General features: G+C 33.8%; 1 protein-coding gene across 1 annotated transcript in view; it reads right to left on the bottom strand.

Moving 5' to 3' along the window:
- Positions 1 to 1,562: 1,562 nt before the first annotated feature.
- Positions 1,563 to 24,721, bottom strand: part of LOC137922713 (segmentation polarity homeobox protein engrailed-like) — a 38,545-nt gene continuing 15,386 nt past the window's right edge. Inside the window, exons 2-3 of the mRNA XM_068765748.1 lie at positions 2,426 to 2,517; positions 1,563 to 1,820 (exon numbers count right to left, since the gene is read on the bottom strand). Of these exons, the coding sequence (XP_068621849.1) occupies positions 1,587 to 1,820; positions 2,426 to 2,517 (326 nt within the window). The 3' untranslated portion in view covers positions 1,563 to 1,586. The remainder of the gene's footprint in view (positions 1,821 to 2,425; positions 2,518 to 24,721) is intronic.

Raw genomic sequence — 24,721 nt, 5'->3', positions numbered from 1 at the left:
TGAAGGAAATACATGAAATAACAAGTTATGTTAGCCAACTGTCCGAGTCAACGTTTGTGTTTCTCTAGCTCCCTTAAAGATTTTTTTTTAAATAAAAGTTCTCTCCGTACTAAGCCAATACTTCAACTTTAGGTAAATACACATCCAAATATTCAATACCTATTACGTACTGCCACTCTAATATCAAACATTGGAAAATTCTATAACTTTTATAATACAGAGAAATTCTCAATTTATCTTTTATACTCTTCAATGTGGGTTTTTAATATCTCTAACAGTGTTACCGGAACCGCTGTACCGCGCCTTAGGTATATACGAGGCGGGACGAGAGAGAGTATCGGTCGTACCTATTTTTGGGACCATATTTACACTGCTGTCCGAGTAGCATTTGTAGATTCCACAGATCCGCCCGGGAAAGGACTCAGAGGGCGATTAACCTATTTTAAGTTGGCGAATCTCGTGAACTCCGGGAAGCCAAACCTCCGAGCGCTATATACTACTATTTCACCGGATTTGCAGGCGATCGAGTTCTTATACGGCTCCGACAGGCGCTCCGTGGAGTTTCCAAGGAGAAGTCATTTTGGACTGGCACTCGTCAAGAATACCCGTTTAGTGTTCCGACACAAGGGGGTCCAAGTTACCTGAACCTGGACTTGATCCGTTACCTGGCTAATGGCCTCGTCTCGATCATCACGAACTTGTTTCCTCGACCCCCCACCTTACTGCGGTTTCCTACCCGGTACAGCGGTTTCGGTTCCACTATAATGCAAATTTATTATCTGTATTTTATCTAGACTTTGGCGTATAAATTAAGCCAATTTTAAAATTATTTATTGCTCGTATTGTTAAAGAAAATTCTTATTTTATTATCTATGCATCGTTAGTTACGGAAGCATTTCACTACCGACAATACTTTGGACGAATATTAACCTACTTATGAACAGTGAATAGATAATAAATATGTTACCATTATTTACAAAAAAAGGAACATCCGGTTATAGTACAGAATATAAAGTCACTTTGATAATCCAGAAGACCGTTGAATCGAGATCATCTAATTTAAAATCGATTTGAGTTTGAACACTGTATATTCTGTATCTAAAAAAATAAATGATATTGTCACTGTCAAAGAAATCCGCCATGTTTATTTTTTAAAATTTGACATTTGTCTACTATTTTTAACTGCTATACGATGTATAGTAATCGAAAAAATATGCTAAGATTGGATACATAGCAGTTATATGTCTGAAAGAAAATACGTACTATCCGAAAAAAATATGTTGGTTTTATAAAGAAAGTTGATGAATTAATTTTGAATTTGGAAGCTATGGGGTAAGAAATAGAGTTTTGTTAATCAACCAAGAACTCATTTGATCCTCAACTGTATTGATTTTACAGCTTGCAAAAAGTAAGTTAGTAAGTAATATTTATCAAGTTAATAAAATTACTTATTAAAATGGGTCATCGTAGCGATCTTTGGGGGAGGCATATGCCATGCAGTGGGTATCTTTCGGCTGAAACTAATGAATGAATATTTATCAAGTACGCTTCTAGAGGTTTCTAGATGTTTCTAGATCTTTCTATATCTATGTGACGTTTATTTCTTCCTCGTCTTCGTCGCTTTCGGTGGCCGTGCTGTGGTTGTAGAGACCCTGTGCCATAAGCTGTAGAGCGAGCGGGTTGCGCTGTCCGGACGCCTTCTTGATCTTGGCGCGCTTGTTCTGGAACCAGATCTTGATCTGCGCCTCCGCCAGGCCCAGCTCCGCCGCCAACGCCTGCCGCCGCCGCTCCGTCAGGTAGCGGTTCTCAGCGAACTCGTGCTGCCAACAGAACACCCCTGTCATTCTCGAAAACCAAACCGATACGCACATGCACACGTCATCATTATCAAAACTACATGCAGGGTAAAATATACAGGGTGTTTAGTTATGGATGTAACAGCTTAAAAAGAGTGAAGGTATAGTTCATTCGCTGTTTGGCATATCCTAACATTTGAGCAGTGGTAGCCCAGCGATAGAGAATTGAGACTTGCGTTCGTAGGTCGCGGTTTCGATTCCGCGCGTACAATCTGATATAATTTACACTCAGTCCAATAATTTTATAAGATGCCACTGCTCATAAACAAGTTTCCAGAAGATGAACAGCAGCGTCCTCTGCGTACCATAAACCACACTGCGATCGCCAACCCGCTTACCAAGCGTGCCGATTATAGGATATCCCCCCATAGATATCTTTGGAGGAAGCTCATATCTTGCAGTGGGCATCTTTGAGTTGAAACGACGACAACGACGGCTAAGAAACTTTTCCTATCCTTACGTTACAAAGAATATACTTGATGTCTCAATCTCTCCAAGCAATCAGAATACGTTCTCTATATAACCATCAGAAGTTAGAATTGTTGTTACATTCAAAAAGTTAATAATACCTTTAGTCTTGCAAGTTGCGCGGCACTGAAAGCAGTCCTCGGTCTCTTCTCTTCTGGATTCATCTTCTTTTTGACTCTTCTACTTCTTGGTCCTGTAGACAAAAGAAAAATATATTTAAAAACTGCATACATACTTTAATTGTTATAGTATATAACGGAATATAGATAGGTACCTAACTTATACCCAATCCGATAAATTAGTTCTCATTAGCCAAGGCTAAGGTAGCAGGTTCAAAGACGCTCAACATCCACGAGGCTCAGGGTCTAAATATCGAAGCGATCACTTTTGTTCATCGAACAACAGATACCCTCAGTCTAGCAATATCATGTCACACAAACTCTTGCATGTATTACACGGACGCGACCCAAGATGCGATCGCAAGGTTCATCGATGTGATGAATATGGCAACCGCAAAGGTACTGGCGCACAACCTGAGGCAATATGGTGTATGGATGAAGAAAAGGTCGCACGAAACGTAATATTAAAAACTGGACATTTTTATGGCGTTGTGAACAACCAAACAAGATCAATAATTTAAGAACGTAAGGTTTAAGTTAGGGAATAGTTTAAAAGACTTGTTAAAGCAAGGTGACTTGCAAAAACGTGTCCAAAAAAAATTCGGAAATATTTAGCATAATTGTAAAACCAAAGGCATCGACGCTAATGTCTGTGGAATAAATATTATAAATATTATTTATTTCTTATGTTACACTAGTTGATGATTTTCAAATTTGGAATGGTAACATTTAAGAAAAAAGTAGCTGCTTGTAACATAATTAACTACATATAGAATATATTTCTAATTATAATTAATTAAATTTATTAATAAGTAAAATGTAATTAACATAATAATAATTAATTAACAAAAATCTTTGACCTCTCTGCCAATGACGTCAAAAAGCAAAAGCGAGATATGAAAATATACTGTTAACTTTATTACTTGCAACTTTATATTCGTAACTGTTTAAATTTAATTAAATAAATTGTAATGTTCACTCGTTTCGTATTAAGTAATTATTTACGGCAGTTTAGCATTAAGTATAATCGCGCACGAAATTCTGTAATAAATGTGACAGAGAATTATTATTTTGCGTCAGGCGATATCGTTCCCTGTGTCTATATCAAGAATTATATTTTTCGATAACGATTTTTCTTCGCGTGTGTACATACTATAGAGATTACGTTCGATTTCAAATAATATAAATCACAGCTTGTTTTTCATCTAATTTCACTACCATAGGTTGCATAAAAAATACATTTAAATTTGAAACATGCTTTCTATCGATTGTAAAGTGACGGTTAGGAACTACGATCTTAAGTCTCAGGTTCAATTTTCGAAAGACTACATACATTTCCTGAATTCTATGATTTGATCACTTATCATCATTTCAGCTGTAGCATATCTACAGAAGTACATACACCTCCTCTGTGGTCTTCCAATAACTTCTAATAAAAACTAGGAAGCACTCTGCATCTAGGGTCTTCTGTCAAGTCTGATCTTGACAGGGTTATTTAAGTTAAAGGGCGTTCTACACTGCGTGCCTGTGTTCTGGGTCACCACTCAAGAACATTAAAGCCCCAAAAACCGACTGCCACTTAAACCGGCCTATCCACTGAGCTGTATCGTTACTTTCGTAGAAAAATCCCGAGCCCCGAGTGAGGCACACCACGTGTCATAGTTAGTCATTTAATATATTCGTATCTAAAATTACGCATTCCAATTTGATTAAATTTATTCATATATATGTAGTAATTAAACTATATTATAATTAACAGTTTTATAATTATACAATAATGTAAATGATTCCCGCCAAAATAGAGGTAACAGACAGGTTTATTTTTTAAATCAATTTATAGATAGCAATGACATTAGATAGCAATATAATGATTTAGTAGCAACGCTAATTAAGCTATATAGCATTAGAGTTATAACCGGTTTTGAGTCGGGCATTGAGAGACCAATCCGTGTCGACGCCTCCGGCGGCTTTACACTTATGATGTTATCTCTCGCAGCGAACTATTGGCCTGCTATTTTTTTTATAATCAATCAAACGTCAAATTGAATTACATTTGAATATGTTATAATTAAATAACGAAATTGATATGCGAGTGTTAATGTCATTTCGTGATTTGATTTTTATGCTATATAATTATAGCTGTAATAGCTTTAAAGGGGTGAATGTATAGCACATTTGTCAGCGATAAGCTTTTTACAATAATTATATATCAAGTGCTCATACTGAAATACGTTATATTATTTTAACTTTTCTATTAGCATACAGGCCAATGAGTTATACCAGTAAAAAGTCTGTAGGATCAGATAGTATACAATAATTAATTTTAATTTGTATAAATCTGAATTTTTAAACGCTTTTTATTACTATATCATTACGTTAATTATTATTTCTGAAACCGTTAATTTTTGGATTTCTTTTTTTAATAAATTCAAACGTAAACTGCTTTTACACCTATAACCAATCCTCATTTATATTACCACCGAAGAATTTTTTCTTTTTATTTTCTTTTTCTTCTTCTCAGCATGCTGTCCTGCGCTACCGTCGTCGGTCTACTTAGTTGGGGGCCTATACAGACCTTCCTATTTTAATAACCAGATTTTATCTGTTAACAGGACGGTAAGGCTGTTAAGGTAGGTTGCTCTCTCATAGCAAGGGCTCCGAAAGGTGACCTCAGCTTGACTTGTCACTTGATACTCGTTCGACATTTCGATTCAAGTTGCCAGTATCAAATCACATCGGATAATGTTTTGTAACACAATAATAGATTTGTATAAGGATTTTATATACGTGAAATACTGTTTTAAAGTACACTAGGGTGACAAAGAATTGTCAAAGATGTAGGATAATAAGATATTAATTTGTAAAATTCTATTTTTAATTTTTTTAAACTGAACTGGAACGGTTATGAAACCGCTCGAATACGATAAAATGGTCTGAAAAATAATGGTTGTGCTCTTAAAGGATGTTGTATAACATATACAAATTTGAAATAGAGATTAAGTTTGAAAGACAATATCGTTTGAAATTATTGAGTACACACAATACAATTTAAACCTCATTGGAACGTGACGGCTTGCTGTGACTCGTAATTATTGCGGTGTGATATGCAGAATGCCTGTTTAGTGATGTTTTTATTTGTTTTGTCATTGTTTGACTACAAATCATTAAATGTTCTTAGTGAGCTAGTTATAAGATAACAATTGTAACTAATTTTATATTTCTAAGTTTCTATATTTGTACTTTCTCACTGCCTTTTGTTACTATTTAACTCCAATAAAGTAAATAAATTAATTAATTGATTTTTATAAAAAAAATTAAAAAAAAAACAATCTAGAACGATCTAGATATGCCTATGCATGTGTTATGACGTCACAATGTAGAAACAACTCCTGTTTATTTTTCTTTTTTGTACAGTACAGTTTAAACATAATCATGGAGGTTATTGCACGGCCATCTCTTGTATCTCTATCCAGGGCTCACTTCACACATTGATTCAGGGTCAATTCCATGAGGAAATTCACCTGACCGTTTATTATAAAGCGAAAAGATTACACAATCATCACAACAAGTCATTTCAGAGCCACGTTTTTCCATAATGTTCATATTATATTGTTAAGTGCACCGGAAATATGTATAGATAATTAAAAAAATATGCATAGTTGTATAGATAACTTATATATTCTTTGTCATAGAAACTTTGATGTTTGAAATCCTGACGTCTTCGAGGTTTCAGCCCATAGACGCCGACTACTAGGAATATGCCTCCTTCAAAGATATTTATGGGGCACCATATAAACACATCATAATCGCCACACTTGATAGGTGGGTTGGCGATCGCAGTGTGGTATTATGGTACACAGAGGACCCTGCTGCGCATCCTCTGTAAGCTTGTTTGTGAGCAGTAGCAATCATATATAATTAATACACAGTGTTCATTATATAAGTCTATATCCCGAAAATCGAATCTGTGACATACGATCATTAGTCTCAGTTATCTACCGCTGGCGTACAACTCCTCGCATATATTATTATATATATTTATATAGATACATAACACATACACAACACTAATAAGCCAGAGTATGAAAAAGACCAATATTTAGCCACTTCCGCACATGCAGTGGTAGTCGTGCAACAATTCGCACCGCCCGCCAGCACGCTGATAAAAACACAGAGTCTCTGTGTTTGGCACTAATCAGTGTAACATAACTCCTGAAGATGCCCCGTGGAGGGGTGAAACACGTGTTGAGTAATTTGGCGGTGGCGGTTGTGTAATTCGCATTGTTTTCCGCATACGCATTTATCAGCGGGCTGGCGGGCGGTGCACTTTGTTGCACGACTACCACTGCATGTGCGGATGTGGCTAAATATTGGTCTTTTTCATACTTAGGATGGACTTCCGCAAGGTAACGTCTGATTCCGTTAAATACTAATAAGCCAGAAACGATAAGATTAATGTACTGTTAGAAACGTAAACATTGCTCTTGATAATGCACAAAATGTAAATTATATAAGAATGTATTGCGGAAATTGAACCCGCGCCGACACTGTTGGATATTTATTTATTATTATTTTGGTAGATTATAAATGAATATACCTACTTCAATATGAATAAATCTTTATTTCACGTCAATAGTTGATTATATTATAGTGAAAGAATGCCTCGATTGATAAGATTTGCATATTTTATTACTTATTCTCAGAACTGCTCGATGACAACACAATACTATGAATCATATCAATGTTTTTAACTCGTGTGATATTAAATTTAGACAATTTTAATGTTCTAATATACGGGGTAATTTATAAGAGATGTAAAATCTTTGAAAAGGAAAATAGAAAGAGACGGAAGAATCGGAATAAAAACTGATTTCCTGTCAATTAATATATCGTACACCGTATTTAACCTTTAACTGCGGACGCGCGGTCTCACAGACCGCTTGCAGTTTGTAATTTTTGTGTTTACCCCTTTCCTCTTGCTCCCCGCATTTAATGCTCTCAGTAGCTTCAGTTTTAGCGCCCAAACGTATGATGAGATAAGAGATTGTGTCGGCGGCCACAAATTAGGTGAGTTATTTTACTTTATACTTGAACCGCGGTCTGTCGGACCGCACGTCCACGTTTCCTGCGTAAATAATATAAACGGTGATTTTGTTTAATTTGATTGTTTTATGTAATTTTCTTTCAAAATATCAAAGAATATTGAACTAGAAGATGGCTTTTGATCATTTTATATCGCATTCTTGACTTGTGTGGTATAAATGCTCATGTGCTACACAATGAGCATCAGAGCAAAAAAATAAAAAGTGGAGTATTCCTAAAAAAATGGCACGATCTTTAGTCATATATGCATGCGGAACGAATAATAAAAGGAGACGAGCAATAAAATCAAACGAATTGAAAATGACAATGAGGCGAGTTTTAGGCACAGATATGCTCCTAGATGAACCCCCTAGCCAGGAGAGTGATTCATTAAAACGAAAAACATGTCGTCTTTGTCCACCAAAACCAAAAAGAAAGTCCAATTACACTTGTATAGATTGTAGGCAGGTCATATGTTTACAATGTTCCAAACCCTTGTGCAAGGACTGCCAATAATTTCAAACAATTGGATCAATGTCAAAATTTTTTTATTTGAATTTGAGAAGACTTTTATTCGTTTTTATTTTAGGTTAAACCTTAGATTTATAGTTTTGATTGTTATTTCTTCTAAAAAGTTTAATTCGTTCGAGTTTTTCGTCCTACAATTGATCTCTAGTAAATGTATGCCAAAAAGTGTCTTTAATTGTTATTATGCTTTATTTTATTTACAAATAAAGAAAGATTGATTAAAAGCATCGAAATTATTTAATTTTAATATACATAAAAAACAAAAAATACAAAAGTGTACAAATAAAATTAATATTTACGTAATATTTGGACTTTAGAACATAGCGGTCCGAGAGACCGTGCGTCCGTGGTAGTGTGACAAAAAAATGACGTCCATAGTTAAGGGTTAAAAATAAATTGTTCCGGAAATAATAAATTACGCAGTGAAAATGTAGTAAATATTATCATTACGTTATTTATTATTAAAATGGTTTTAATAATTCGGATGAATGACGCATTAAAATTAATTATTGTTTATCGTCTGTCATTGCGGACTTTATAATGCCAGATGTTATTGGTCAGTCGCAAAATATAGGATATTTCATTGTGATATTTTTGTACAGGAAGACCAGATTGAGTTGTAAAAAGTTTTTTTGCTGTCATATGAACTATACATTCACATAAATCTAATATATAAAATTCTCGTGTCACGGTGTTCGAACTTGAACTCCTCCGAAACGGCTTGACCGATTTTTACCAAATTTTACATGCGTATTCAGTATGTCTGAGAATCGGCTACTATCTATTTTCCATACCCCTAAGTGATAAGGGTGGTACACCCCTAAATTTTATTTTTAATTTTTTAGACAATTTTTTTGGTTTTTATTTTATTATGATACAGCATACAAAAATACATACAAACCTAAATTTTCACCTCTCTACGATCAACCCTTATCTTACATTTGTTAATTAAAAACTTTAATTTTTTTTGCAAAACAACGTTTGCGGGATCAGCTAGTCTTCTATAAAAACAGTTTATGATTCGAAATCAGAGTAAACGTTTTTAAATTTAAATACATAAAAATAAAAGAAATGTCTATGGGCATGTTCCCGTGACAATTCAACCCATAGAATTACATGAAAATGTAGTTAACTAGCGTAAGGTACGCCCACAGACCTAATTAAATGCTTGCCGCCATAATAGAGCAATATTTCCCATCGGCCATGTCACACGGCGGCCATGTTCGGAAGTGACGTAACACGTAGTCAAGCTCACGTTTAATTATTTAAACTGCACAGTTAATAATTCACACAGTCTACATTTTATTTAACACTATTAAAAATTCAGTAATAATTTTTATACTGTGGAGTTATAATAACAACTTTTTTATACAACATATGTAACTTGACATTACGTCATACAGCCACTGAAATAATGAAGCTATAGCAAATTTAGAATATGCTAAAAACGGCCGATCAGATCAAGGGTTTTAACAATTAATATTTTTTATGGAACTGTCTTAACCCTTTAACCTACAATAACGGGCACAGGTTATTTTTCGGATAACCCGAAAGCTGCATCTATATCGTAGGAAGAAATGTTGAAAAGTTTACATAGGCTAGTTGTATATAGCTAATATAATTCATAGATAAAAGTTGGCATAGGCCTCGACCAAAAATCACAAGAATGATATCGTCAATTCACCTAGTTCACATAGAACCACACCAATCGACTTCCTTTTTTAAAATTCTAAATACTTGAAGTGATTATCACAATATTCGTCCGCCGTTTCGATAAAATGTGATTTAAATTTTCAAAAAAAGAATCGACTTCTGGTTTGCCGTGGTGATTGTCTAAATATTATTAGTAAAGTATTAAACCTTGAGTAAATTCATTAAACTTGTATTGAAAATATTTTTATATGAAAGTAACTCGGAACTTAGCCCTCTCCATACTTTGTTGAGCAGCCGTAAGCTTGACAAAACCCGAAATGAAAGACCACGTTTCATCACCGATAACACACATTAGTCGTAGACCTTCGTCTTAGCCAATAAGAGACATTGAACGACGGCATGTTTCATAGTTAATTAGAATATAGAATTGTTAAAACAAGAAACGTTTCCCTGTAAGGAGATATTGATCACATAGCGCCATATTGTTCCAATTACCGCTTACAATACTCCAGATTTAATTCCATAAATATATATACCATTTTAAATCACCCGCAATCATTTTAAAGGGATCTAGACAGTTTAGCGTGCGACTGTACACAGCAATAAATCCACACTACGCCAAACGCTATCAGCAGAGGAAAATGGCAACTATAAACACTTCTGTGGCTTCCTGTACCGGTGAATTTATTCGCCAATCCATTACGTCAAAGGATTTCACACCTTAACGAATTTACGTAAAGTACAGATTTGATCATCAAGTCGTACGTGACTTACAACAGTTCATGTAAACGGTTTTTTAAATTATTGTTCCATGCTATTTTGGATTCTATTACGTGGGTTTTGGGTTAAAAAATCGCTTGAGCGTCTTCCAAACGCAAGCGTTACGTACGTAATGAACATTGAGTTTTATCGTTTTAAGAATAGAACGGGAAATGGTGTAAACACAAATCTTTTGCAGTTTGAAAAATGTTTGGTCGTAGCCAAGCGAAAATATACCATGTGTAGTGAAGATAAGGTTTGTTTTAATGTGACCGGTGAGATATCGCTTCAAACGCCCGTTTATCACCCGATAAAACGGGTGGTAAGTTTTTTTTTTATTCGTGTTTTTAATTAAACAAAGTCCCGTGGATCGTGTGCCAGGGAATTTTACGTAACGAGGCGTAATGTGTTAGGGCACATTCTTTTATGTGTACTGAATTTTAATTATTGGAAAACGTAGGGTAGGTGCACATTTGCTGACCAAAAGTAATGACCGCTCGGAAACAATTAAGATTCGCTAAATCAACGTTAATTTACTTAAATATGACACTGTACACGCGAACCTTGTTTGTGAAAACCCTATTTTTTTATAATACTAGTAAAAAGTGCAAATAGTAGCCATTTATACAATTTAATCGCTTATACGTGTAAAATCTAGGAGTAAATATATGCTGTCAATTGATGTTTGGTACAACCCTATCCAAAAATCATTACATTTCAAAAATAATAATTAACGTAAGAAAAATGTCATAAGAAAAAGAGCTTTCGAAATACTTATTCTTACATTTTTAACTTAATTATTACTTACTTTTATAACCCCCGTATACTTATATTACCAGAAGTTATTGGCCTGCAGCTTTTCAAAGTGATAACTTTATAGAGGGGGACAATACACGACAAATAAGCTATGTATAAGCAGGACATGGTTAATAGCAGACAAGGAAAATACACAACTCATAGATTAGTCAATTCTTAGCAAAACGCGTTTACACGGCCAAAAAATGTCAGTCGACATCTGTCAGTTGTGCTGTGCAGACGTGTTCTCTTATGTCCTCCTGTGTACTATATAGTTTAGAGTATTTTCTTCGATTTTAATATGTTGTTACAATGAAATGTTATAAAATCTCCAATTTGTGTTTCACGGAGGCGTTTTGTACAAAAGAAAAACTAGCATACGATGATATGAAAAATCAAAAAAAAATATTGCGTGCATACCTTATAAAAATTAGATACATGTAAACATATCTTTACATTGGTGATTATTGATACTAATTATATAAAAGCGATCTTTACTCGTGCATCCTGCATGGGATACCCCGCCGTTACGGGGGCAATGAAAGGGTTAAGCCGGACTTCTATCAGCTAAAACTCCTCGATCTTCTAGAACGCCTTTTTGTTGAAACTTCGGGAACGCTTTCACATACTACCGCAGATTTAACAGCGGTGGCCTAGTATCTCGACTCCTTACTTGCGGAAGATCACCTCGCCTCCTTTACCAAGACCATGCTAAGTAGGTTATAGAAAGGCGCGGTATAACACCCTCCGACGTCCAGGTCTCCAGCTGCGAATGGAGAGCTCAGATGTTCTTTCTCTCTCTCTCTCTCTCTCTCTCTCTCTCTGCAGCCTCTTCCTGCGACATCACTTTTTCGCAAGTTTATACCAGCGCTCCATGACTGGTCGTTCTGTACCATCACCTTAACAAAAACGAGAGGTCATTCACCTCAGTGTCGATGAGTTCTAGACACAGCTCTTCCCAAGCTGTACACTCCTCAAGCGTGTGCTGAACTGTATCCTCTTCGCTACCACAATGGTGGCATATTGTTTAAGGACCCCCTGCCTACGCGACACAGGTACTTGCTTCTGCAGTATATATACAACTACTATATAATAGCACTGTAATAACCATAATATACTATTATTATATGTATTTACCATTATAATTGGACTTTATAATCTTCCATCATAATTATACCACTATAAAAAATGATTGACGGATCGATTCTTTATTATCTATTATGAAGATATAATGGGCTTAAAGAGAATAGCTTAAGACATTTGAAATGATTTGCATATTACCTTATAAGGTAACCTATTAGAAATCCCTGATTGTTTCCTCAACTCATTTCCCGGAGAAAAACTTGTGTAAAAAATATTATACTGTCTTGTATAACTGGTAAATCTATTCACATAATTATTCTTTTTTTAAACGATAACCATTTTTAAATTTCGATTTCGCCATTTTTAGGAAAATCGATGTAATTCTAAAGATATCGATTTCAGAAACATCTACATGTTTATTTAATAATTATAATATTTCTAGCATCGTCGATAAGACTACTTATTTTGTCAGTTTTGATAAGAAAGATATTTAGTTTTAAAAATATTGATAACATGTTAGTAACATTAAAACAAATATTACATTGAAAAAACTTCAATATTTTTAATTCCACATCTACATATCGTTCGATACATCAATATTTTATTTCAGAGATATCGATATTATATTATACTTTATATTTTTCTTAATATCGATATGGTAACAGAATAATCGATATCCCTAAATTTAATTTAATTTAATACTCTAGTAGCTTAGAAAAAAATACAATATGCGGTCTTATCACTTAAGGCAATTAATTCCATACAACTATAGTATTACATGAATAAACATACATACCTCTATATACTTCCATTTATTAATATTTATTATTGATAATAAACACATTAAAATACATAATGATGTATTATGAAAACATATTGGCAGTAACCAACGTGAAATAAAAAGTTGGAAAGATCGAATATACGATCGGCTGATGACATTAACACAGCGGAAGAATTCGGTTGAACCTAGCCAGAGAAAGAGACGTATGGAAGAAGTAAGAGAAGGCCTGCACCCAAATAGGAGTCTATATCCCATAGTAACAAACAGAACAACTTACAAATAATTAGTCATAAATAAAAGAATTTATTTATAGCTAAAATTTCAATTGGCTAAGGCTTTATTGTTAATAATAATACGTAATTATAATGACAGCGATAACTAAAATAGAAACATTTATAAATAAAGATTACGCATTCGTGAACAGCGGGAGCTGACAAACATGGAGGCGCCCTCAGCGGGCACAACTTTGAACAATTAACATTCCCGCCAACCCCGACGGACGCTACCCGGACAAATGAGGATGATAATTTATTCATAGCGCGCGCCGGGACATATTCATTACTTTCGTAATTGGCAGCGTTAAACGTAATGGCCGACGCGAAATACACCACCGTTTAAACTTGCGGATGCTTGTAATCGTTTAAACTTTCACTTAAATATACTGAATTTACTAGATTGCTTAACTGAAATATATGTACTCTGATATATTTTTGATTTTTATTACGAAAGAAAATTTATTAAATATATGTAAAAGCAAACAAGATTCATATAAGTATCATCGCATTATTTGTTCACCAAAAAATATTACCATCTACATTAATAAAGGATGTATAGCTCATTAGTCAGCAAAAACATTTGAAACTTTTACACTTATTTCTAATCATTCTGTACAAAGAGAACACTCTGAAATGTGTTACATTATTAATTCTATTGGAATGCATCAGGCAAAAAACTTCAGGCAGTAAAGTCTGTAATGACATATAATAAATAATTATTATCATTACTCCCTTTTCTAAAATCAGTGTTTTTTTTTAATCATAAATAACGTTATATTAATAAAGTAAGAATAAGTGTTTCCAATATTAAAATTACTACATTTTTAATAGCCGTCATTTCATATTTTCTACTGCTAGAAGTTGTCGCATGTCGCTGTGAAGTAGAAAATATAAATTGATATAATATATATCAAAGTGATCAATTTATACAGGATGATTAGAAAGTTTTTTTTTCAGACATTCATTTGCACCTTTAAACAACTATTTAGTGCAATAACTTTTTCTTTGCATAGCTTTCCTTTAAGAAAATTTACCTTCTGTTCTGACCGAGATGCCCTTAAAGATTTGTTTATCAAACTAATATCAACACGATTAAAACTTTTTATATGGTTTCATGTGGACTATATAAATAAGAGAAAATTTTTGAACCCGCGTCCAAAAAGCGTATGCCTTAAGTTTTAACCAAGCCACTATTCAAACATTGGTTTTGTGTGAATTAATATGAAATAATTGGCCGTGAATTAAAAAAGTGTTTTGTAATCGACATTGTCAAGCTAATATGAACTTAATGTGTGTTATTTATGGTAGAAAATGCATCGGGACCACATCGACGCAAGCGCATCGCAACTATGTTTGCTTGTTAATTAATATATTAAGTGCTAAGTTGCGAAGAAAGCTTACAAAGTGCTAATTTAACAGCCCGCTTCTACACAATTACCGGCCCATTGCGCTGGGAGCACTCGCAATGCTCTGGTTAGCGTGTTCACTGTACGTCAGGTGTATGTTTTTTTTTTATTCTACACTTGTGTAGCATCCAGCTACAGACTACAAGCATTTATTTAAACATGCAATTTCAAAAATTGTCTTTTATTATTAAAGTCGGTCAAAATTAAGATGTGCCGTTTTGGCGTTTTTTGATATGTCCAAACATCCAGGAACGGACTTGATGTACCACAGGACACACTTATTATATATTTTATTTTATTTAATGTACATTTAAATTTATTAATAAATTAAATTTATTAAAATATATTGAAAATCTAACGAAATATGTCGGAGCTTTTTCCTTTTAAATTATATAGTATACATAAGATTACATTTAAATAGACACTCAACATGTATTCCACCAGTTGAAGGATTATTTTTGTCCTTCGATAAATGTAATCGTTCCATTTTCATTTAAAATATTATTTTTTTGTGCCAAATTCTGTTAAAGATAAAAAGATTCAAGCGTTTGTCAATAGATGGCGTTAGTGTGCCGTATACCTCGATGTTTACGTTGCAGTCATTCTACGCCGCGACTTAAAGGCGACATGACGTGTTAAAACGATTCTCTGGCGGTTTTGTGTTAAGCGTATCTAGTTGTGTGCAGGAGAATTCAAAAAATTGAGGTTAATAAATAGTAAAACTTATTAACAATATATGTTCATTAAAAAGGTTAAGATTTTAATGAAATATTTTTTTATAATTAATTTAATACAACGTTAAGTACGTTTGGGGCAAGTGCCTTAAATTTATGACGTCAGAAGGCGGTAGCAGTTACGTTTGTTCCATTTTAATTAGCAACTGTATAAGGAAGTGGGTTTTGAAATATTACCAGTTTTATTAAATATTTTGAGATAGGAATCTATTAGAAGTAACACATGAGGGTGGCACGCGATTCGACGATTTCATTTAGAGAGTTGCGTGCGCCATGAGTCGCACTGTAATTATTACGTCAAATCTTTTTTTTTTTAAATCCGCATGCGTAAGTATTAATGCTTATATATAACAAATATAGTACGTAGGGGGCGCTTAGCCTAAAATGGAACCGCAGCTCGAGTCACACTACAATTTCAAGAGCTCTGAGATCAAAAGGACGCCAGCTTGTAACACTCCTTCGTAATGCCTGTTTACATTCTGACAAAAAGGGTGCCTGAGAATCTCAACTTAGTTTATATTACCTACCTAGCATTACTACAAAAGTATTTTAATACACTTATAAGTACATAATTTGTATAGAACTAGAAATTAGACTAAGATTTCGCAAAACAAAGCTGATATATTAATTACAAATTTGCTAAGATGTCTTTATAAATAATAAATTTAAATAAATATGTCTATGAAAATCTTTTTCGTTGATATCTTATTTGTATACGTTTAACGTATTTGTAATAGAAAACCGACGTGTGTGGAACTATGCAAAACGATTGCAATTAGCAATCGTAATTAAAGCAATAAAATTAACTATCGTAAACCTTAAGTATCCATCCAGACGCAAAGGTCGCGTCAACGGAAACAGGTATCCTAGGAACAACTGGAAATGGTGGCAATTATTTGTTTAATTATGAACAGCTGATAGACAGTTGTTAATGAAACTAAGATGGCGGACGGTGCCTTTGTCGCGCCCATATTGAATTCTAACCTTAAAATTCTTATTGAACTTATAACGGCTATGACATCACTGATAATAATAAACAATTATTTAATAAATAATTAATTTATGAATGGATAATTATATAAAAACAATTACCAACTAATTTTTAATATTATAAGGTAAATAAATTTGATTTTGATCTTATTGACTTTATTTAAAAAAAAAAAAAAAGTTTTTTTGTTAACCTAATGCATGTTGCTTTGTATTTGTATTTTGTTGTTATTAAGTTAATTTTGATATATCTGTAACTATTTTATCTATAATTTTTGGGATTTTGCTCAAGGCACTTTTTGAGGTAGAACAGTACCTACTAAAACTCTTTCTCCCATTTATAGTTGTGTTCTGTATTTTGCAGATGTGAACTGGATGGAAGCGGCCTGCATCCAGACCCTAACAAGGTGTATCCACATCATCATTTTTACCATAGAGCGTGCAGTGGTGGGTATGATACCCCCACATTCATTTCCAAAAGAGCTGGTTGAACGTGTTACACATCTAACGTATTCTGAAGACCCTGATAAGGTGTAATATCATCACAATTTTAGCCAGAGGAAATAAGGCCATAGATGTCCAATAAGACAGTTTGGAAATTTATATGTATGCTGATCACAAAGAAGTAAAAAAAGGTTTGTTTTTGAAAAAAATCAAAAATAAAAAGTAATTTGTATAATCTCTCACAGTAAATATTCCAAGGGAAACGTCGTGAACTTTTATCAGACGTTGCGTATAATAGAAAATACGCAATGCCACTGTCCATCCCTAAATGATAATGGTCGTGATAGCACAGTATTTGTAAGTAAATCTATTCAAACATTCTGACATGTGTAGTTCTCCGGCGTACCGCGATTGTCTCCCGCGCGTCGATGCGTGAAACGGAACATGACTTTTATTGGATGCGGTACATTATTTTTATTGTCATCGATAAACGAGTGATGAGAAAAAATGCGATAAGCCTACTCGCATTCGAATCTATAATAGCTTGAAAGTATATTACTAGATTAAAATGGTATTTTAATAGAAAACTCTATAAAAATAAACAGTAACATCTAAATTATGTATACAGGGTGATTGGTAATAGGTTTAAAAACATTAAAGGGGTAAATGTATTGATCAGTTGCTGCTAAATAATCTGCGAAAAAGCATTTTCAAAATTTGAATTACTATATACTGAAATTATTTAGTATTTACTATCTATCCATGCTTAATTTGTACTTTCAGAAGCTATTAGCCTGCTATTAGAAGCTATTAGCTATATTTTAAGGTGAGCCACAAGCCTTTATAGCTTTTACTCCAATTCTGTTGATAAAACTGATGTTTAGATACCTACTCACTGATAATCGATGTACTTTTCTAGCTTGACTTGTAGGGAATGCCTACAAGACGTAACGCAAAACGCGCTGAATATGTAACGAGACATGGATGAACGAAAGTAGTCGTATTAAGATGCGGTATTACAAGTTAAAACGACAATGGAACTTTATGACATATTTAAATAATGGAGGACTTATTTACAATGTAATGTTCATTAAATAGATGGATAATTAATAGTGATATTAATGTGATATTAATACAGAAGTAACTATAATCAATAAGGATTGTTGCTGCCGTAAAAACTTGTGAGCTGTAAAATCAAATTACATAAATGCGCAATAATATAACATAGTATTTTTACCTTGTAATGCCGCATCCTATTACGACTACTCTCATACATCTACGTCTCATTACGTATTCAGTGCGTTTTGCTTTACTCAACGCAAACATTTGTTACCTATCAATCCAATTTGGACTTTATCCAGTGTATTTAAGATTTCATTTCTTTTGTACGCAGTCAGTGTAATATCGTTACTGTCGTGAGAGGATTTTAGACTTATTGGTGATGGTATAAGGTTTATATTCGGGTGTATAAAGTGAAGTTAGGTGTGTTAGGTAATTGTGCAGGCATTTTGTAGGGATTGATTTTTTTGTTTTGCGGAGGGTTCCCTCCGCGGTGAGGGATTATAGGGAGGGCTTTGGATAACAACACGTGCGGGATTTCTTATACAGTTAAACTGTTTGTAAATTTAGTTTGCTTGAAGCGTTTAGGTACTTACCTAGACGGTCTATGGGGCTACTAACTACAGCAACGATTCGCTTAAAAATTTCTTTTCGCGTTACTGGAATACACGATGGTCAAGACGCACACGAGATATTTTAGAACAGATTTCTTAACGTTTGACCACTTTTCCCGTCCTGTCATATACCTAAGGAAGTAATTTCTACAAACATACACACTATGTGTATCATATTATAAATTGTTCTAGAACATTCTAGAAGTTTATTCCTTATTATATATAAAAGTAATAATTCTACTGTTGATTTCGACTTATACCTATTTTTATATCTATTGATGCTAACTTATATGCAGTTAAACTAAATATTTCGGTTTTCCAGCGACTATAGTTTTAACGTAAATTGAACATCATCATCAACCATAGAATGCCCACTACTGGACTTAAGCTCTCGTTTCAGTGTCTTCAGACGTCCACGTTGTGGGAAGATCTCTTATGCTTGCCGCTCCTTGATCTCCACTCCTACACCTTAAAACCTAGTGACCCGTATAGGATAACAAAATAAAATACTCTAAATATTGTTGTGTACATTTATTTATAAGTAAATCTAGACTTTTTAGTTTTTTATAAAATTATGAACATCAAAATGTGTTTATCATTATATACAAATAGATGACCGATGTATAGGCCCGGTTCAAAGATATCTATTGGGGGATTTACCATAGCTATTAAGGTACGTTAATAATACAGCTGCTCATTCTCTGTAAACTTGCTTATAAGCAGTGAAATTCTTATATAATTGATGTATAAAGTGAGAATTACATAAGATTGTATCCCGGAAATAGAATCCGCGACCTACGATCGCATGTTTAATTCCTCTACCAATGAGCTACCACAACTCAACTACCACCAATCATACTTACTTATATTTATTACTAAGTATGACTAATTAATAGTCATTTTAAGTAAAGTTGTAGTGTCTATCACAGTTGTCAAAATGCTTTCACTTATCTGTCAATTCATTAGTGATGAATGATAATAATAATTAATAATTGGGAAGAAAATAAAATAACCGACTGAGTTTGTTCGCTTTTCATAGAACATGGTGTGTTTCATTTGAATTACTGTAGCGAAATAATCACAGTTGTCAAAATGCTTTTGCTTATCTGTCAATCCATCGGTCTACGCATGCGCAAAATGTAAGAACGCGCGGCGTATGATTTGTAGGCGGTTGTCAACACCGCGTCTCACGCCGAAAAATATTATGAAATATAAAAAATGGCGAACGGCGTCAAGTAACATATGTGTTGTTGTTTGTGAATTTGTATTAAATCTTTAGTGCTGTGATGGTATATGGAATTAAAGACTATCTTATATCAATTCAAAATCAATGTTTAATATTTACAAATGAGTGGTGAAAGTTTTATATAAAAATTATTTCATTCGCGTGACAAATAATTTATTACGGCGTTGGTATATCTGAAGTTGTAGACGGATGACTTAAAATATACTGTGTATCTTTCATCCAAGTCTCTAACATTGCCTACCTAACTTGTTAAACTGCACTACAAAGTAATAAATATTAAGTAATAGTCAGACCAAGTGAAATGGAAAAAAGAAGAAATAAAAGATCTCCGTGTGACAGTAAGTGATTTTAAGTACTCATATCACATCCAAATTCAAAATACATAGAAGAACGAATAACTTGGAATGTTTTATCAGTAAGTGTTGAACATAATAACCTTTCTTACATGTATTATGTTAAGTCTCACCGTGAAGTGCAATCCATTTCTTTGCCTAAGTTCACACGGCATAAAAGGTAAAAAAAAAACTTTGTTAACTAGAATTTACCTTAAGTACTAGCTACAGGAATGTTAATATGCGAACATTTGATGACTTTTATACGAATAACATCGACTTTAGTGATGCGACGTGACGTTAAAAAGAATTATCGATAATAAATTCATGTGTTAAGTATTATCGATATAAAAAATACATTAACATCTTTATTTGGCTCGATGTTTCATGAAGCGAAACGGATAAGTCTCGTTATTACTTGTTGGAAAAACTAATGTATTGTTTCAGGGCTGGCGCTATGTAACGACACGATCGATTACAGGGTTGCCACGTGTCCATTTGTTTATTTAATATTCAGTTAATTTATTAGTTAAGGTCACGGGGAGTGGATGCAGCCAGAACCAAAATCGGTCATCTTGTTGATCTTAGAGGAAGAGCTTTTATTTTATAGATAGGATGATGATGTTACTTAAATGTAAACGTAAACGAAAGAAGTACATATGTATATAATAACATACTGTGTATATATATACATATAGGATATTGAATGTACAACATATTTCCTCATCGTCATTATTTAAGACGTCCATTGTTAGACCTCCCTTATTAATTTCCAAGAGGACCGATTGGAAGTGGCTTGTATCCAGTGTCAAACGACGACCTTATGAGGGTCTGTCCACCTTTTGAGTGGACTAAGGCTATGCTTGTCCTCGATATCCAAGTAAGAACCTTATGGCCCAGGATGCCAACTATTCTGGATGCTACAAGACTTCATAACTTGATCGTCAATTTATTATCTATTTTATTTTTAACTCTACTCTGCTTTGCAAAGTGTTATAGTTGTGGAGAAGAAGCGTGAAGAAACTCCACATGAATACATCCTTTAATAAAGTTTAACACAACTACTTTTGACTACTGCCACTTAAAATTGCCAATTCAATACAGTATATATATATACTAAATAATAAATTTGAGAGTAATTTCTTTTTTTTTTAAATTGGCCTTTGTGATTACGCTTTTTGTATTGTACTAAAATGTAAATAATCGTGTATATATTATAATTTTACAAGAGATTCATCGACATTCGGTTTAGTGAGGTCAGCCCTACATTAGAGCATCGGTACAAATACCTGCGTTGCTCTGGAACAATGTGGAACTATAAATACGACAATTTATTGGCCCTTACCCCGTAAGTATCAATCTGTTAAAAGAAACTTTAAAAAAGACGAGGGCCACCTAAACAGTAGAAATCAAGTTATTAGCGAATTCTTCCGAGCAAAAAGCGCAGTGGACGGTGGCCGCTTCTCGGTACCGGGAGATTAGTGATGTGCCTTTGTCGATGAATTATTGATGATATTAATTTGCAGACGGTTTTTAAAATCATTTTTAACTTACGATTAAATTAGTGAAATTTGTATTTTTAAAGTTGCGCAAACTTTAAGTTTGTTATTTAAAAAGAGGACGTATTGAGTTTCTGACCGTCTCTTTTCACCATTCCGGGAAGGCGGTAGACACTCCCCATGCCTAATTAAATAGATATTTCGACTCCTTTTTTCAATCTCAGTTTCTCGGTTTATATTTATAGCTAAACAAAGTTCAAGTTGGCTGATTGCTAAAGTCATCATTTCACAATAAGCTGATTACCTCTGTTTATCAACTTTCGATCGAATCCATTCATTTTAATTTATTTACTAATAAATCGCAGTATTAAAACGAATGAAATAGAAATGACTTTAAATTTTAACTATAAATATGCTATGCTATAAATTTTAATTACAAAATTGCGGTAGATATATACACAAACAAACATTGCCATGAAGTTGACCATTAAAACTTTTTTGGTGTTGAATTTTTTGATGAACATATTTCTAACATAATTATTGTAAGCGAGCTAGCATATTTATAAGCTGATACTATATGTGACGTAATACCAATAATATGTACTATTATATCGTCTTATCTAATGTTTGTGACCAGTGACCACTTAAAGGCATAATGTCAAAGGTGACCGATGAAAGGACTTCCTCAGAAGCCTTAACTTAACGAATCGTTAGACTATGAACTATACAGCAAGAAATCATGGTGATGATGACGAGTTTTAGATCCTTATCATATCGGGAGTGTTGATTAAAAATTAAATAAATATGCAAAAAGTGCCTTTAGACAATTTTGCACAAGTACTTCTAGGACTATAAAAGTGTATCAATTCGTCTTGTAGTCATTACATTATTTCCTTTAACTTTATTGATGGGCAATGGAAATATAATTTACTATATATTGTTAAAGAAATCAGGCTTTTTATCGAGTAGAGACAATACGGGTTCTTCAAAGCCTGTAAGTAAAAAATTACAAACCAAAGATGATTGTTCAATTGAAAAAAATCATTGACACCAATATAACATAAGACATTGGCTTTTCACATATACCATATGGATATACCATGATCGATACGATTGGTGATCACAGTGTGGTATTATGGTACGCGGAAGACGCTGCTGCCAAATCTGTAAACACTTTTTCGAAGTAATGGCAACCCTATAAAATTACGCAAAGTGTGAATTTTATAAGAATGTATTCCAAGAATCGAACCATCGACCTGCAATTGCAAGTCTAAGCCCTCTACCGCTACATTGTTATCGACTAATTAAAACAAAATAAAATATGTAGATAATAAAAGATATTTTTTATTAAAAATATCAATAACATCGATATAGCACGAGCACATCACTATTTCAAAACACTAGTAACGTACGTATTGTTATCGATGTCAAATGAATAATATAGATTATAAATATATTTTATAGCGTTGAAAAAGAATATAAATATTGTAGTAGCTCGTAATATATACGCATAAAAACCGAAGGCATTACACCCTGTATATACGAGCCGACATGACAAGCCACAAATGGAATTTACGTTGATGAGACATTTGCAAAAAAGTAGTCTCAAGTGATGCGTGTACGCAAGTCCAATATTGTGAAGATTATCACTGTACATCGATTATCGCTTGTAGTAAAAAAAGATCTCGTCTATGTTACTCTTCCAAAGATAGCGGATAGTTTGATTCAATATAACACGAGGCACATTTCATATTTAACAATGATTCAAGTTATTGAACACGTTTTTATATACATACGAAACATGTTGTCATAATAGTCTTCATCATCATTGGACGTCCACAGCTAAACATAAGCCTTCTCACCCAGAATTCCGGTTGGAAGCTGACGGAATCCAATGTCTTCCTTACTAAGGTCATCTGTCCACTATTAATAACGGACATTATACACTGTTCTTGCCGGTTCCTGGTCTCCACTTTAGAACCTGAAGGCTCCAGCAGCCATGTCTTCAATATCAATATTGAATAGTGATGAGAGTGATGTGGCTTCGTCAGAATCAAGGTCTACTCGTATATCATCAAGGGCCACAAACCCTCGATTACCACAGAAGTGTTGCTAACCAATTAAATCGAGTTTCAGCCTTCATAGTCTAAATCAGTGTTTCCCAACTTTTTTATGCCATACTCCACCTTAGCTTTTTTAAAAGTCTTATGCCCGGCATTTTAAATTGTTCTATATACATTTATATTTAATTAAGAATTTGCTTTGAACTTTAAACTTGGCATCTGGAATTGCATTTAAATGGCCCGGAGCGAAAGGCTTAAACTCATATTGATTCCATTTTCGAATTGCCCCCCCTAAAATAATAATAATCATATATCATAATCTAATAATAATTAAATTACACCTTTGTGGGGCGTGGGCTTCGCGTTGGGTAACACTGATCTAAATGCTAAACGGATTTTATCTATAAGTGATAGATCAAGCTAATTTCACCTTGTGGGCTTAGTAGCAACATCGAGCGTTTCCCTAAGAGGTCATATCTACCTAAACATGTGTGACCCGTCATATAGGTCGATTTTAAAAACACAAATATTTTGTAACACGAGTATGAACCGTGTTACAAGTATTTACGCCCACAATGGGATGATTACAGCCGTAAGATGTCCACTTCTTTACATAAGCCCCCCCCCCCCCTTTCTTGGTAGACTGGTTGAAAGAAGTTGAAGAAGAGGGCTTCAGGCATTTTCCAGTGACTTCATCAACAACGATCAATAATAATAGAAGCGGATATTAGTACAAACAAAGTTATATTTCATAAACGATTCTCTTGAATTATTAATATAGCAAATTATGATTGGGGAAAACACCAATTATTTGTTAAAAAACACCGGCTCTCTAGGTGTGGTTACCGGTTATTACGATTTTACTTGAATCTTTTTACTCTACACTATTTCCGGATTACGCCCGGGTATTATCGTTAAAATTAAACACTTACTTCCTT

The sequence above is a fragment of the Battus philenor genome, unplaced genomic scaffold, assembly GCF_028537555.1.
Source record: "Battus philenor isolate CCGP_79_NKW_IND1 unplaced genomic scaffold, ilBatPhil1.0.hap1 SCAF_20, whole genome shotgun sequence".
NCBI lineage: Eukaryota > Metazoa > Arthropoda > Insecta > Lepidoptera > Papilionidae > Battus > Battus philenor.
This window is presented reverse-complemented; position numbering and strand designations above follow the sequence as displayed.